General features: G+C 45.8%; 1 protein-coding gene across 5 annotated transcripts in view; it reads left to right on the top strand.

The window, feature by feature from the left end:
- Nucleotides 1-13,680, top strand: part of LOC122946144 — a 50,392-nt gene that overhangs the window by 23,501 nt on the left and 13,211 nt on the right. For all 5 annotated transcript variants that reach the window (XM_044305542.1, XM_044305540.1, XM_044305539.1 and 2 more), the window contains exons 6-8: nucleotides 12,311-12,529; nucleotides 13,004-13,081; nucleotides 13,172-13,447. In XM_044305542.1, coding sequence (XP_044161477.1) covers nucleotides 12,311-12,529; nucleotides 13,004-13,081; nucleotides 13,172-13,447 — 573 coding nt within the window. The remainder of the gene's footprint in view (nucleotides 1-12,310; nucleotides 12,530-13,003; nucleotides 13,082-13,171; nucleotides 13,448-13,680) is intronic.

The raw sequence follows: 13,680 nt of genomic DNA, 5'->3' as shown, positions 1-13,680 counted from the left end.
AATCAATCTTCCCCAGTGTTTACCGCTCTCCTTGTTTGACTAGTTTTTCTTTCACTTTGTGAAAGTTCACTGAGATTAGATTACTGGCGGCCACATGGAGCTGCGCCTGTCATAACAGGTCTTTGGTATCAGCCAGGTATGTAGATTTTGTATCCTCTCCTTCATTAGAATAGGTTATATATAATGGTAGGGTGTGGGGCTCGAATGGGTGCAGGGCTTGTATGGGTGCGGGGCTCCTATGGGTGCAGGGCTTGTATTGGTGCGGGGCTCGTATGGGTGCAGGGCTAGTATTAGTGCGGGGCTCCTATGGGTGCAGGGCTTGTATTGGTGCGGGGCTCGTATGGGTGCAGGGCTAGTATTAGTGCGGGGCTCCTATGGGTGCAGGGCTTGTATTGGTGCGGGGCTCGTATGGGTGCAGGGCTAGTATTAGTGCGGGGCTCCTATGGGTGCGGGGCTAGTATTAGTGCGGGGCTCCTATGGGTGCAGGGCCTGTATTGGTGCGGGGCTTGTATGGGTGCAGGGCTAGTATTAGTGTGGGGCTCGTATAGGTGCAGGGCTTGTATGGGTGCGGGGCTCCTATAGGTGCAGGGCTTGTATGGGTGCGGGGCTCCTATGGGTGCGGGGCTCGTATGGGTGCAGGGCTCATACCTTTCTTTACACTGGGACATTATATAATATTTCTTAGTATTGCCTCCAATGCTTTGGGGATTTTATTGGTTTGATTGATATGAACTCGGGGACCGCCATGGGGTCCTGAGCTAGGCCTAGCGGTATTTCCATGGCTAATGAGATGCTATCTGCCCGGCAATCAACAGGTGAATGCTTAAAGCAGCCCATGAAGTGGAAAGTTATTTACTGATGAGCCCCATTGCGTACTAGGGGAGGTATGGAGGTGTAGAGGGCCCCTCGGCTGTCAGACCCCTTCTATGAGCAGAGGACCATGGAAGCATGCAGCTGTTTAATAACTACCATACGTGGAGATTGCCAATATAGCAATTACTCTATAGGTTCGGGGATCTTAGAACTTAAAGAACAGGCATGCTCAACCTGTTGCAAAACTACAACTCCCAGCATGCCCAAACAGCCTACAGATATCATCCTACAGCAGGGCATTGTGGGAGTTGTAGTTTTACAGCAGCTGGAGGGCCGCAGGTTGAGCATGCCTGTTATAGAAGACCTGACACTGTGTCTACAGATAATAACATGGGCCCGGACCCCCATGATCACTACTTTATGCCACCTGTCCTCGGCGTTTAGATATTTCCACCTGTAGGTGTGACCGGTATCAGCCACTCCTCTTATAATGCAGCTGCACTTTTGTTACCTCAGGATGATAGGGGTAGTGATCCTATAACTTTACAGGTTCCAAGGATTCGGGTTCGTAACAGCACATAGGTAGGGTGGGAGGTTTGCATGGGTGAATTTCATGCCAAGTTCTGTCCCTGGCACACAAATGGTCTCCCCTTCCAGATGTTGTGTCCTGCAGGAGGGGCTGTTGGTGCAGCTGTCAGGGGTCTAGTTTCAGAGTTCCTTCCCCTCCTCCTGCTGCCGGGGGAAGAGAAGCCCGAGCATCCACAGCTCAATCTTTTATCTATTCCAAACAAGCCCAGCTCTCAGTCTGCAGGAGCCCACAGCCAAGTAATGTGACTCAGCCCTTGTGTGGAAGCAGCGGCTGCAGGAGGCCGTCCCAGGGTAGAGGCTGCGAGGACTAGGAGGAGATGGGAGGCTGCGTCTCGCGCCGCAGACCCCGGGGTGAGTACGAGCGAACGATCGGCCACGGTCGTCGCCTTGGGCCGGAATCACATGTGCAATTTTTTTGCATGCAAACAAGAGGAGTCGAATCAGCCTTTCCTTCATACTTTTCCTTCCTTTTGCAACTACTCCTGTGTCTGACTCAAAAACTGCATGTGTGACTCCAGCCTTAAAGGGGGGAAGGCAAAGAATTAGACTGTAAGCTCTGAGGGTCACCACTGAGTCAGTCTCATCATCATGTTGTGTATGAATTGCTTCCTCCAAAGAGGCTCTAAGTAGTGACCATTATCATTAGGAAGTCCCCATACTCACACCACTGAGTTCTATGGTACAGCAACGGTGGGAACCCCAAAAACATGCGCTCCCCATCTTAGTTCCTAGGGGAAAGGAGTATCGCTCCATGTGTGGACCTACACTGACCAGACTGCGCCAAGTAGTGAATATTTAATGTCTTTGATGGGGTGATGGACCCCTTTTATGGCAAGTTAAAAATGATTATATATTTTGGGGAAATAATGTGGTTTTTTAGTTTACCCAAAACTCCAGGCAGAGTTATGGGCAGTGGACACCTCCTGTCGAGGCCTGCCTGATGCAACAGCAGCCCAGCCCCCTCCTATTGGGTAGATTTTGCAACATTGTTGCAACAATGTCATGAAGTAACCATCATCTCCATTTCTTCATAATTTTTGTTAACCACAATTGATACAGAATATCCTCGATTCTGTACCCAGTATCTGATGCAAACAATACGGATGTCAGGGCATGTCATCCTGTGCCGTCGCAACAAGGTAGTCATGTGACATAGTCACATGATCACGCTGTCCATTGTTTCTGGCCTGTACAATTATCTGCTGATTTACTACACTGATAAGCAATGGCCAAACATGTGACTAAAAATTACACAGGGAAGACACTGCACTATCCAAAACCTGAAATTATTTTATAGAAAATAAAGTTTTTTCCCCCCTCTTTTTCTGTTTGCACAAAATTATTGTTACTTTACAACACTGTTAATATCGAATTAAGAAGTACAGTAAATTTGTATATACATTACATTACTTATCCTGTACTGATTCTGAGTTACATCCTGTATTATACTCCAGAGCTGCACTCACTATTCTGCTGGTGCAGTCACTGTGTACATACATTACTTATCCTGTTCTGATCCTGAGTTACATCCTGTATTATACTCCAGAGCTGCACTCACTATTCTGCTGGTGCAGTCACTGTGTACATACATTACTTATCCTGTTCTGATCCTGAGTTACATCCTGTATTATACTCCAGAGCTGCACTCACTATTCTGCTGGTGCAGTCACTGTGTACATACATTACGTATCCTGTACTGATCCTGAGTTACATCCTGTATTATACTCCAGAGCTGCACTCACTATTCTGCTGGTGCAGTCACTGTGTACATACATTACATTATTTATCCTGTACTGATCCTGAGTTACATCCTGTATTATACTCCAGAGCTGCACTCACTATTCTGCTGGTGCAGTCACTGTGTACATACATTACATTATTTATCCTGTACTGATCCTGAGTTACATCCTGTATTATACTCCAGAGCTGCACTCACTATTCTGCTGGTGGAGTCCCTGTGTACACATTACTTATCCTGTACTGATCCTGAGTTACATCCTGTATTATACTCCAGAGCTGCACTCACTATTCTGCTGGTGGAGTCACTGTGTATACACATTACTTATCCTGTACTGATCCTGAGTTACATCCTGTATTATACTCCAGAGCTGCACTCACTATTCTGCTGGTGGAGTCACTGTGTATACACATTACTTATCCTGTACTGATCCTGAGTTACATCCTGTATTATACTCCAGAGCTGCACTCACTATTCTGCTGGTGGAGTCACTGTGTACATACATTACTTATCCTGTACTGATCCTGAGTTACATCCTGTATTATACTCCAGAGCTGCACTCACTATTCTGCTGGTGGACTCACTGTGTACATACATTACTTATCCTGAACTGATCCTCAGTTACATCCTGTATTATACTCCAGAGCTGCACTCACTATTCTGCTGGTGCAGTCACTGTGTACATACATTACTTATCCTGTACTGATCCTGAGTTACATCCTGTATTATACTCCGGAGCTGCACTCACTATTCTGCTGGTGCAGTCACTGTGTACATACATTACTTATCCTGTACTGATCCTGAGTTACATCCTGTATTATACTCCAGAGCTGCACTCACTATTCTGCTGGTGCAGTCACTGTGTACATACATTGCTTATCCTGTACTGATCCTCAGTTACATCCTGTATTATACTCCAGAGCTGCACTCACTATTCTGCTGGTGCAGACACTGTGTACATATATTACTTATCCTGTACTGATCCTGAGTTACATCCTGTATTATACTCCAGAGCTGCACTCACTATTCTGCTGGTGCAGTCACTGTGTACATACATTACTTATCCTGTACTGATCCTGAGTTACATCCTGTATTACACTCCAGAGCTGCACTCACTATTCTGCTGGTGCAGTCACTGTGTACATACATTACTTATCCTGTACTGATCCTGAGTTACATCCTGTATTATACTCCAGAGCTGCACTCACTATTCTGCTGGTGCAGTCACTGTGTACATACATTACTTATCCTGTACTGATCCTGAGTTACATCCTGTATTATACTCCAGAGCTGCACTCACTATTCTGCTGGTGCAGTCACTGTGTACATATATTACTTATCCTGTACTGATCCTGAGTTACATCCTGTATTATACTCCAGAGCTGCACTCACTATTCTGCTGGTGCAGTCACTGTGTACATACATTACTTATCCTGTACTGATCCTGGGTTACATCCTGTATTATACTCCAGAGCTGCACTCACTATTCTGCTGGTGGAGTCACTGTGTATACACATTACTTATCCTGTACTGATCCTGAGTTACAGCCTGTGTTATACTCCAGAGCTGCACTCACTATTCTGCTGGTGCAGTCACTGTGTACATACATTACTTATCCTGTACTGATCTTGAGTTACATCCTGTATTATACTCCAGAGCTGCACTCACTATTCTGCTGGTGGAGTCACTGTGTACATACATTACTTATCCTGTATTATACTCCAGAGCTGCACTCACTATTCTGCTGGTGCAGTCACTGTGTACATACATTACTTATCCTGTACTGATCCTGAGTTACATCCTGCATTATACTTCAGAGCTGCATTCACAATCCTGCTGATTATTAATGTATATGTTCAACAAACTTGTTGACAGACTCCCCTGAATGCAGGTTTTCTGAGCTCCTATAACGTAGGGGGGCAGTTCGTTTTTCCTACATCAGATAACTGTACAGTGCCTGGTATAAACAAGACACTTCCTAGAAAAAGTTCTGTGCAGACACTAAACAGGAAGGTGATGGCAGCTCTGAAGCTTGCAGAATTGTGAATGCAGCTCTGGAGCATATATATTTCATATTCTCAGACCATCTAGATTTGTTAGGGGTCGTAGATGCAGATCCATCTGTCCTTGTGGATTCCTGCTGTCTGGTACTAAGTCTTTTATATATTGCTTCGGATCGCTATATAAGGAGGCGACTGTCAGAGGAAGACCCTGTGATCTTCAAGATCTTTATCCCTCCGAAAACTCCCGGAGCTTCACTCTAAAGCCCTGGCTCATTTGCATAAGTAACACTGTAAGCAGGACGGTTTTACAAGAGCTCGTTGGCTGGAGCGGCCATGTCTTGTTCCAGCGGTGGATGATATGTGGCTGCAGTACAGAACACGAGGGGAAGGACATATCACAAATATTATTCCAGTCCGCTGGAGAGAACGCAGCTGTGCGCAGTAGATCTGGGTGCGACGATCTGTGGGTGCATGCTGGGACTTGTGGTTCTTCTGGGTGACTTGTGTAGACAGGTCTTGCGATTGGCAGTCACAGACTGTGTTGCCCTATGTTGTTCAATGGCAGGGGTTTATCCTGTGACCCTCCAGCTTTTGCATACTACAACTCCCAGCATGCATGTCTCTTAAAGGGATTGTCCACTTTTCTTAGAATGTGTAGGTCCAGGGTTACAATTGATCCTGATGCACCCCTGCCCTTAATGGCCCAAATGACCAATACTATATGTGATTACATGGGCTTACAAGTAAGCAGGCTCGGACTGGCCCACAGGGGAATCCCCCGGTGGGCCCCTGAACAAGGTCGGCCCCTAGTCTACCACCCCCTGCACAAGTGGCACAAAACACAGTAGACTTACTGCACTACATACATATATTCAATGTACAGCACCTCCACCAGCCTATGTTCAGATAACAAACTTGTTAGATTATTTAATATATTTGAATGTATCTGTACGGTGGGCCCCCAAAATACATTTGTAGTGGTGGGCCCTAGGTACCCCAGTCCAACACTGCAAGTAAGTCCTAACTCCTGCTATCGTTAGAACATGGACAGATTGTCATACCCTGTCTTTCCTGCAGGGGGCGCAGAAGAGAAATGAAGTAAATATGAACATGCTTCATCAGCTGATAGGGAGGGTTCCCTTATATTCTAAAATTTAGACATGAGACTCCATCTTTAGAGTGTACAACTTTAAGGGACTAATCTATCGCCCCTCACCGCCCCCTGAATGATATCATCGAGGACTCAGTTATAAACAGATCACGAAGACTTGAGTCGACGACCGCAAAGTAAAATGTTTAGTTTTGCGGATGCCAAAAAAATTGTAGTCATTTCCCACTGGAGAAGACAAACCTCAATAGAAACCTTTTCCATCATTCCATTCATTGCTACGGTTCACCTCGCCCTACAGTCCTGCCCAGTTCATGAACAGAATTCCAGAAATGCAGTAAGGACTGACGCAGACAGAATGGTAAAAAAGTCAGAGGTGGTGGCTCTGCACAGTGATATAGATTAATATGCCAATCAGGGCCTGTGGAAAGCTGGGTGACTGTCCCTGTGGGACCCCGTGTAGGGTAGGGTAAGCATTAAGAAACCCGTATACCGCCATATAGTCTATTCTTTCTCATGATTCTGCTGTTCTGAAACCAGACGATGACCCATTATTAGTCCTGCGTCTGTGAGATAAAGCAGTGACACAGCAGTCTGCGGTGGGGGTTGTCTAATACTGTAAAGGCTGCTATACGGTTACACTATATATAGTGCGGTGCAGGGATGACAGGGGGAGGGTGTATTTCACCAGTACATCTTGTATGTATGATGTTCTGATCACTGGAAAGTACAGGTCTGAAGCCTGAGGCTGCACTACTGAGAGTCTGGTGACGAACCATCCACACGGCACTGTGCATGCGCTAGTCTCCCATGCGGCTGCCGGACGGGTCTGGTAGTGTAGTGAGGACTGGGGAGTGGACTGTACTAAATGCACTGCTCATGCTCATTTACATAGGACACTCCCTCAAACCTAACGCATTTGAATAACGAATTGTATATACGACCCCCATCAACGCAATGATGACCAGATGTCCTAAACTAATACTAGGCCCAGACCAGGCCCCCAGACTACTAGAGATCCCACACCAGACCCCTACATGCAGATTCAGACCAAATATTTAAACTAATATACAGACCCCACACCAGGCTCCATATAAACCAACCCCAAACCTATACCAGAACCCAAAACTTTTACAGACTCCCTTTACTCAGACCCCCAAACTAATACAGACCCCAGACCAGGCTCCATATAAACCAACACCAACCCCAGACCAGACCCAGATCAGAACCCAAAATTATTACAGACTCTTTTTACACAGACCCAGACCCCCAAACTAATACAGACCTCAGACCAGGCTCCATATAAACAAACACCAACCCCAGACCAGACCCAGATCGGAACCCAAAATTATTACAGACTCTTTTTACACAGACCCCCAAATTAATACAGACCTCAGACCAGGCTCCATATAAACCAAGCCCAGACCCGACCGGAACCCAAAATTATTACAGACTCTCTTTACACAGACCCCAGACCAGGCTCCATATAAACCAACACCAACCCCAGACCAGACCCAGATCGAAACCCAAAATTATTACAGACTCCCTTTACACAGACCCCCAAACTAATACAGACCCCAGACCAGGCTCTATATAAACTAACACCAACCCCAGACCAGACCAAAAATTATTACAGACTCACTTTACACAGACCCAGACCCCCAAACTAATACAGACCTCAGACCAGGCTCCATATAAACCAAGCCCAGATCCGACCGGAACCCAAAATTATTACAGACTCTCTTTACACAGACCCCAGACCAGGCTCCATATAAACCAACACCAACCCCAGACCAGACCCAGATCGGAACCCAAAATTATTATAGACTCTCTTTACGCAGACCCCCAAACTAATACAGACCCCAGACCAGGCTCCATATAAACCAACACCAACCCCAGACCAGACCCAAAATTATTACAGACTCTCTTTACACAGACCCAGACCCCCAAACTAATACAGACCCCAGACCAGGCTCCATATAAACCAAGCCCAGACAAGACCCAGACCGGAACCCAAAATTATTAAAGACTCCCTTTACATAGACCCAGACCCCCAAACTAATACAGACCCCAGACCAGACCCTCATATCTACAGAATCAAAGCAAACCCTTTATTTACTGACCCTCATTAAAACCCGCAGACTATTACTGACTCCAAACCAGAGCCCCTATATACAAACTCAGAGCAAACCTCTGAACCACTACAGACCCCAGACCTGACTCCAAAATTAATACAGACCCCTTTATACAGACATAGACCCATAAACTAACACAGACCTCAGAATCCCTATATACAGACCCAGACTAGACCACCATATATACAGAATCAAAGCAGACCCCCTATGTATAGACCCAGACAAAACCCACAAACTATTAAAGATCCCCTATGTACAAACCAGACCCCCTAACGTATACAAATCCCAAACCAGAACTCCCAAACAAACATAGACCCTTGCCCAGATGTCCTAACCAATAAACCCCAGACCAGGCACCCTATATATACAGAAACACAGACCAGAAGACCCAAAGTAATACAGACTCCAGACAAAAACCATGTATACAGATTTCGGACTTCCTATACACAAACCTCAGACCACACTGCCTATATACAGATTAGACCCCAAAACTAATACAGACTCCAGACTAAACCCAATATATACAGACCAAGACCAGACCTCCTATATGAAGAACCCACACTAGACTTCCTATATACTGACCCAAACTAGACAAGAACCCCTATATACAGACCAGACCCCCAAACTAATACACTTCAGACTAAACCCAATATATACATCCCAAGAGGAGACTGCCTCTATGAAGAAGACCCCAGACCTAGACTCTCTATATACAGACCCAAAACAAACAAATACTCCTTCATACAGACCAGTCCTTCAAACCAGACCTATAAACTAACAGTCCCCAGATCAGGCACCCTGTATATACAGACTAGACCAGAACCTCTAAACATGTACAGACCGCAGACTAGATGTTTCCTGGGGTGGAGTCCAGTAGGTCCCCCCTTTTACCAGACGTTTGTTCTGAGGACAAGATGTCTCGTCCTGATGTTTGCCCTCTGCCATGGAGAACTTGTGAAGATCCCGTCAACATCCATATCCATAGCTGACTTGGCTGGAATAGTGCATGTACAATGCATTCAGGAAAGTCTTCAGACCCTTCTTGTGCTAAAATATTTTAATATAATTTGTAAAACCTTTGCTAATTTATTAAAAAGTAAAAACTAAACTCTTGTATTAATGTAAGTATTCAGTCTCTTCACTCAGGACATAAGTATTCAGTCTCTTCACTCAGGACATAAGTCTTCAGCCCCTTTACTTGGGACTTAGTTGGAGCCCCTTTGGCAGTGAGTCCAGCCTCCAGTCTTCTTGGGGATGATGCCACAAGGTTTGCAAGCCTGATTTGGCAGTTCTTCTCTGCAGATCTTCTCCAGCTCTGTCAGGTTGGATGGGGTCATCGGTGGACAGCCATTTTCAGGTCTCCCCAGAGATGTTCCTTTGGGTTCAGGGCTCTGGCTGGGCCACTCACAGAGTTGTCCCTAAGCTGCTCCCGTGTTGTCTTAGCTGTGTGCTTAGGGTCACTGTCTTGTTGGAAGGTGAACCTTCGGCCCAGTCTGAGGTCCAGAGCTCTGGATCAGGTTTTCATTAAGTATATCTCTATAATTTGCTCAATTCAGATTTCCCAGTCTCCCTGTCCCCCCAGCATGACGCTGCCAACACCATGCTTCACTGTAGGGGTGGTATGGCGCAGGTGATGAGCAGCGCCTGGTTTCCTCCAGACATGATGATGCCATCACATGCTTTGCTGTATGGATGGTGATGAGATGAGTGGCTCCTGGTTTCCTCCAGACATGACATTAAAAATTGAGGCCAAACAGTTAAAGGTTGGTTTCATCGGACCAGAGAGTCTAGTTTCTCGCAGTCTGAGATTTCGTTAGGTGATTTTCTTTACAAGCTCTAGGTCGGCCTTCATGTGTCCTTTACTGAGGAGAGGCTTCTTTCTGGAAACTCGGCCATAAAGCCCAGATTGGCGGAGGCTGCAGTGATGGCTGACCTTCTTGAAGTTTCTCCCATCTGCACACAGGATCTTTGAAGCTCAGCCAGAGTGACCTTTGGGTCATCTTTCTTAACAAGGCCCTTCTCCCCTGAGGGCAGACAGCTCTAAGAAGAGTCCTGGTTGTTCTAAACTTCTTCCATTTATGAATTATGGAGGCCACTGTGTTCTTGGGAACTTTCAGTGCAGCAGAACTATTCTATCCCCTTCTCTAGATCTGTGCCTCCACACAATCATGTCTCTGAGCTCTACAGGCAGTTCTTTCCTCCTCATGGCTTGGTTTTCACTCTGATCTGCAGACTCTGAATGCTTACTGTATGTCCATGAGAAATTTTAGCTTTTTCTTTTACATAAATTTGCAAACATTTCTTAATCTCTGTGTGCATTTTGTATTAAGGGGTATTTAGTGCAGATTGATGGGGGAAACTGGAATTGTTTTATTTTATCACAAGAAGAAACGTAAAATGTGAAAAAGTGGAAGGGTCTGAAGTGTTTCTGAATGCACTGGATGTGAACATTGATTTGGATGGTGAGTTGAATCCAGAGCAGAGCAGAACTGGATGCAGAGGGACACCCAAAACATGTATAAATCTGGGCCCCACCCTGCATTGTCCTACATGACCCATCATCCGCTGTGTGCCTGTGACGGGTCATGTGAAATACCTACGTCACGCTAAAATCCTGCAGCATGAAAGACAAATAGCAGCAACCAGGTCTCCGAGTAGATTCAAGTCGGAACAAAGAGGAGGTGATGGGTGTATCAATGCAATTATAACGTTCGATTAACCCTCCATAGCCAAAGGCTTTGCAGGAAGTGACTCTGTCTAGTGAATGGTTGCCACCCAGCTTTCCCAGAATTAGACAGAACTTTTAAAAATAGTTGAGAATTTATAGTCCTATTCTTAGGCAAGTCTTCTAGTCCTTAGAGTATATGGAGCCTCCCGCCCACCGCTCCTTGCAGATCAGCTCACTTGTCTTCCCAGTAAGGACTGTATGTGGGGGAAGTCTCGTCCATGTGAAGCCCCTTGCAGTAGCGAGATTCCTTACAGTACAATGTCGTGATTCATCTCTAACCCATGACTGAGGTGATTGGAATGACGTGGGCTGTCTGAGGAAAGCCCAAATCTGCCTGTAATGTTCTGTGTATGGGCAGTCTACAGCGCGCGGGCAGCGGACTCCAGTATGCCGACTGCAATGTAATAACCCTACATTGGGTGATTATTAAGGATGCTAGACTGTGACCATATGATCTGTATGACTGTATGACTCTGGCCTTAAAGGGGTTCCACTAAAATCAAAGGTTTTCTATGACAATGGGGTCCTGTAACCCCCAAACGAGCCATGGTCAATGCGCGATGCTGCTCCATTCATTCTCAATGGGACTGCTGGAAATAGTTGGGGGGGTTCAGGAAGCCCACTATTTAGCTACAGTTCGAAGCATTGGTTCTTGCTTCGTCGGAGTTACCTTAGTTCATTGACAACAGTGCCTACCCACCTCCATTGGCAGGACCCCTCCTCAGGAACCTCATGAGCTCATTTCGCTATCTGGGAGTGATTTGTCCAAAATGGAAAATCCCTTTAAGAAAAATGTAATAGGCTTTCTAAAGTAGGTGGTCTCGTAGACATCTTGTAAAGAACATTTCCTCCTGATCCCTACTAGTCCAAGGGTGGGACTTCATTAAAGGGTGGTGCTAGGTGGAGTCTGTGAGAAAAAGCAGTGGTGGAGAGCTCCTGCTGTATCCAGGTGCCTTACAGCCAATGAGAGGTTTTGTGAGATGGAGGTGAGGGGTTCCTTTAAAGCTTGCTAAGATTTCTAATACTGGTGTCTCCAACAAACACTTGTATTTTACTTTTCTTAGAAGCACTGAGCTGCACAGCACCCCTAAAACTGATTAAACCCCACTTTGCCTCTACAAAAGTCATATAATCTAGTAGTAGAGCCTTTATTGACCCAAGGAACCTAAATTAACTCACCGCATCTGCTTCTTCTAGGTGTTGAAGGAAACCAGTTTGAGAAAGACTTTGTGTCTGCCCATAACATATACAGGAAGAAACATGGAGCCCCACCGCTGCAGCTCAATCGGGACCTCTGCCGCTCGGCACAGGCATGGGCCGACCACCTGCTGTCCATACAGACCCTCAAACACAGCGGGACGGACCATGGAGAGAACTTGTACTACAAATACAGCTCCAGCACCAGAGAACTCCCAGGTAATTCCTGCAAATACTAGATCATATGCTGCCATTGTACACCCAGCCACCACATACATGACCCACAACCCTCTCTCAGCCCACTCAGGACTATTCTCCTTTTTAGTCAGATGCCTGACACGTTCATTCTTTCTTTGTGTCAAGCTCCACCCTCCCAGGACCGGTTCTAGGCATACCTTTTTGCCCAAAGGGTTCTCCTAGTCTTAACATCTTAGCATTTATAAGCCAACTCCATCTTCAGGAAAGTATTTTCACTCACATTTGGGACTGAAGGGGAGTTCAGCCTCAAGTTGCTTTCAACAAGAGTGAACCTGTCTAAGTGGTTGCTCTAATATATAGTTTACGTCTCTGACAAAATGAAGGGAATTAGCAGACATTTACCTCTAATCTCAAGGTTTAATGTCCCTTGAAGGCTCTTTCTTGATATACCTAAACCTGGTCTTAGACCTAAAATCTTGTCGTTCCACCCAACAGGTCAGGAACCTGTTGAATCATGGTACGATGAAATAAAGAACTATGATTTCGGACGGCCTGGTTTCCGCAGTAACACAGGTAAATCTCAATGTCCTCACTTGAATTGTGTTAGACTGCATAAATTCGAATCCCCCCTCACTTCATCATCTTTTGTCTTCTCTAATGAAGGTCACTTCACCCAAGTTGTCTGGAAAGACTCAAAAGAAGTTGGCGTTGGTATAGCGACAGATGGCAATGGTCTTTTCTTCGTGGTGGGACAGTACAACCCGGCAGGCAACATCACCAACCCAGGTTATTTTGAAAGGAATGTGCTGCCCTCAGGGACAGCCCCAACAGTATCAGATAACGATGGATCCAGTTCACGGTGGAAACCAAGTGTCAGCAAGCCATCAGAGCCAGAGAAGACAAGTGATCGAAAGCCAACGGCAGTATTTGGCAGGCAAGGTAAGAAGCTCAGGTCGGTGGAACATTGGTCCTTACATTAGAGGGGGTCTACATGTTCTCATCTTCTGATGAAAAAGTTTTGTCCAGAATGTCCCATCTTCTGTTGGGTCTTCAGAGTCTCAATGGTTCACACTTTCTTTTATTGTCTCCAGTCTTGGTAGTCCTCTTTTTCTTTTGTCTTGAGGGTATCTCTCTCTATCATGGTCTCCTTCTTTTCTCATGAGCCTAATTTC

The sequence above is a fragment of the Bufo gargarizans genome, chromosome 9, assembly GCF_014858855.1.
Source record: "Bufo gargarizans isolate SCDJY-AF-19 chromosome 9, ASM1485885v1, whole genome shotgun sequence".
Classification (NCBI taxonomy): domain Eukaryota; kingdom Metazoa; phylum Chordata; class Amphibia; order Anura; family Bufonidae; genus Bufo; species Bufo gargarizans.
The sequence above is the reverse complement of the archived record's forward strand: the minus strand, read 5'-3'. Positions and strand labels throughout refer to the sequence as shown.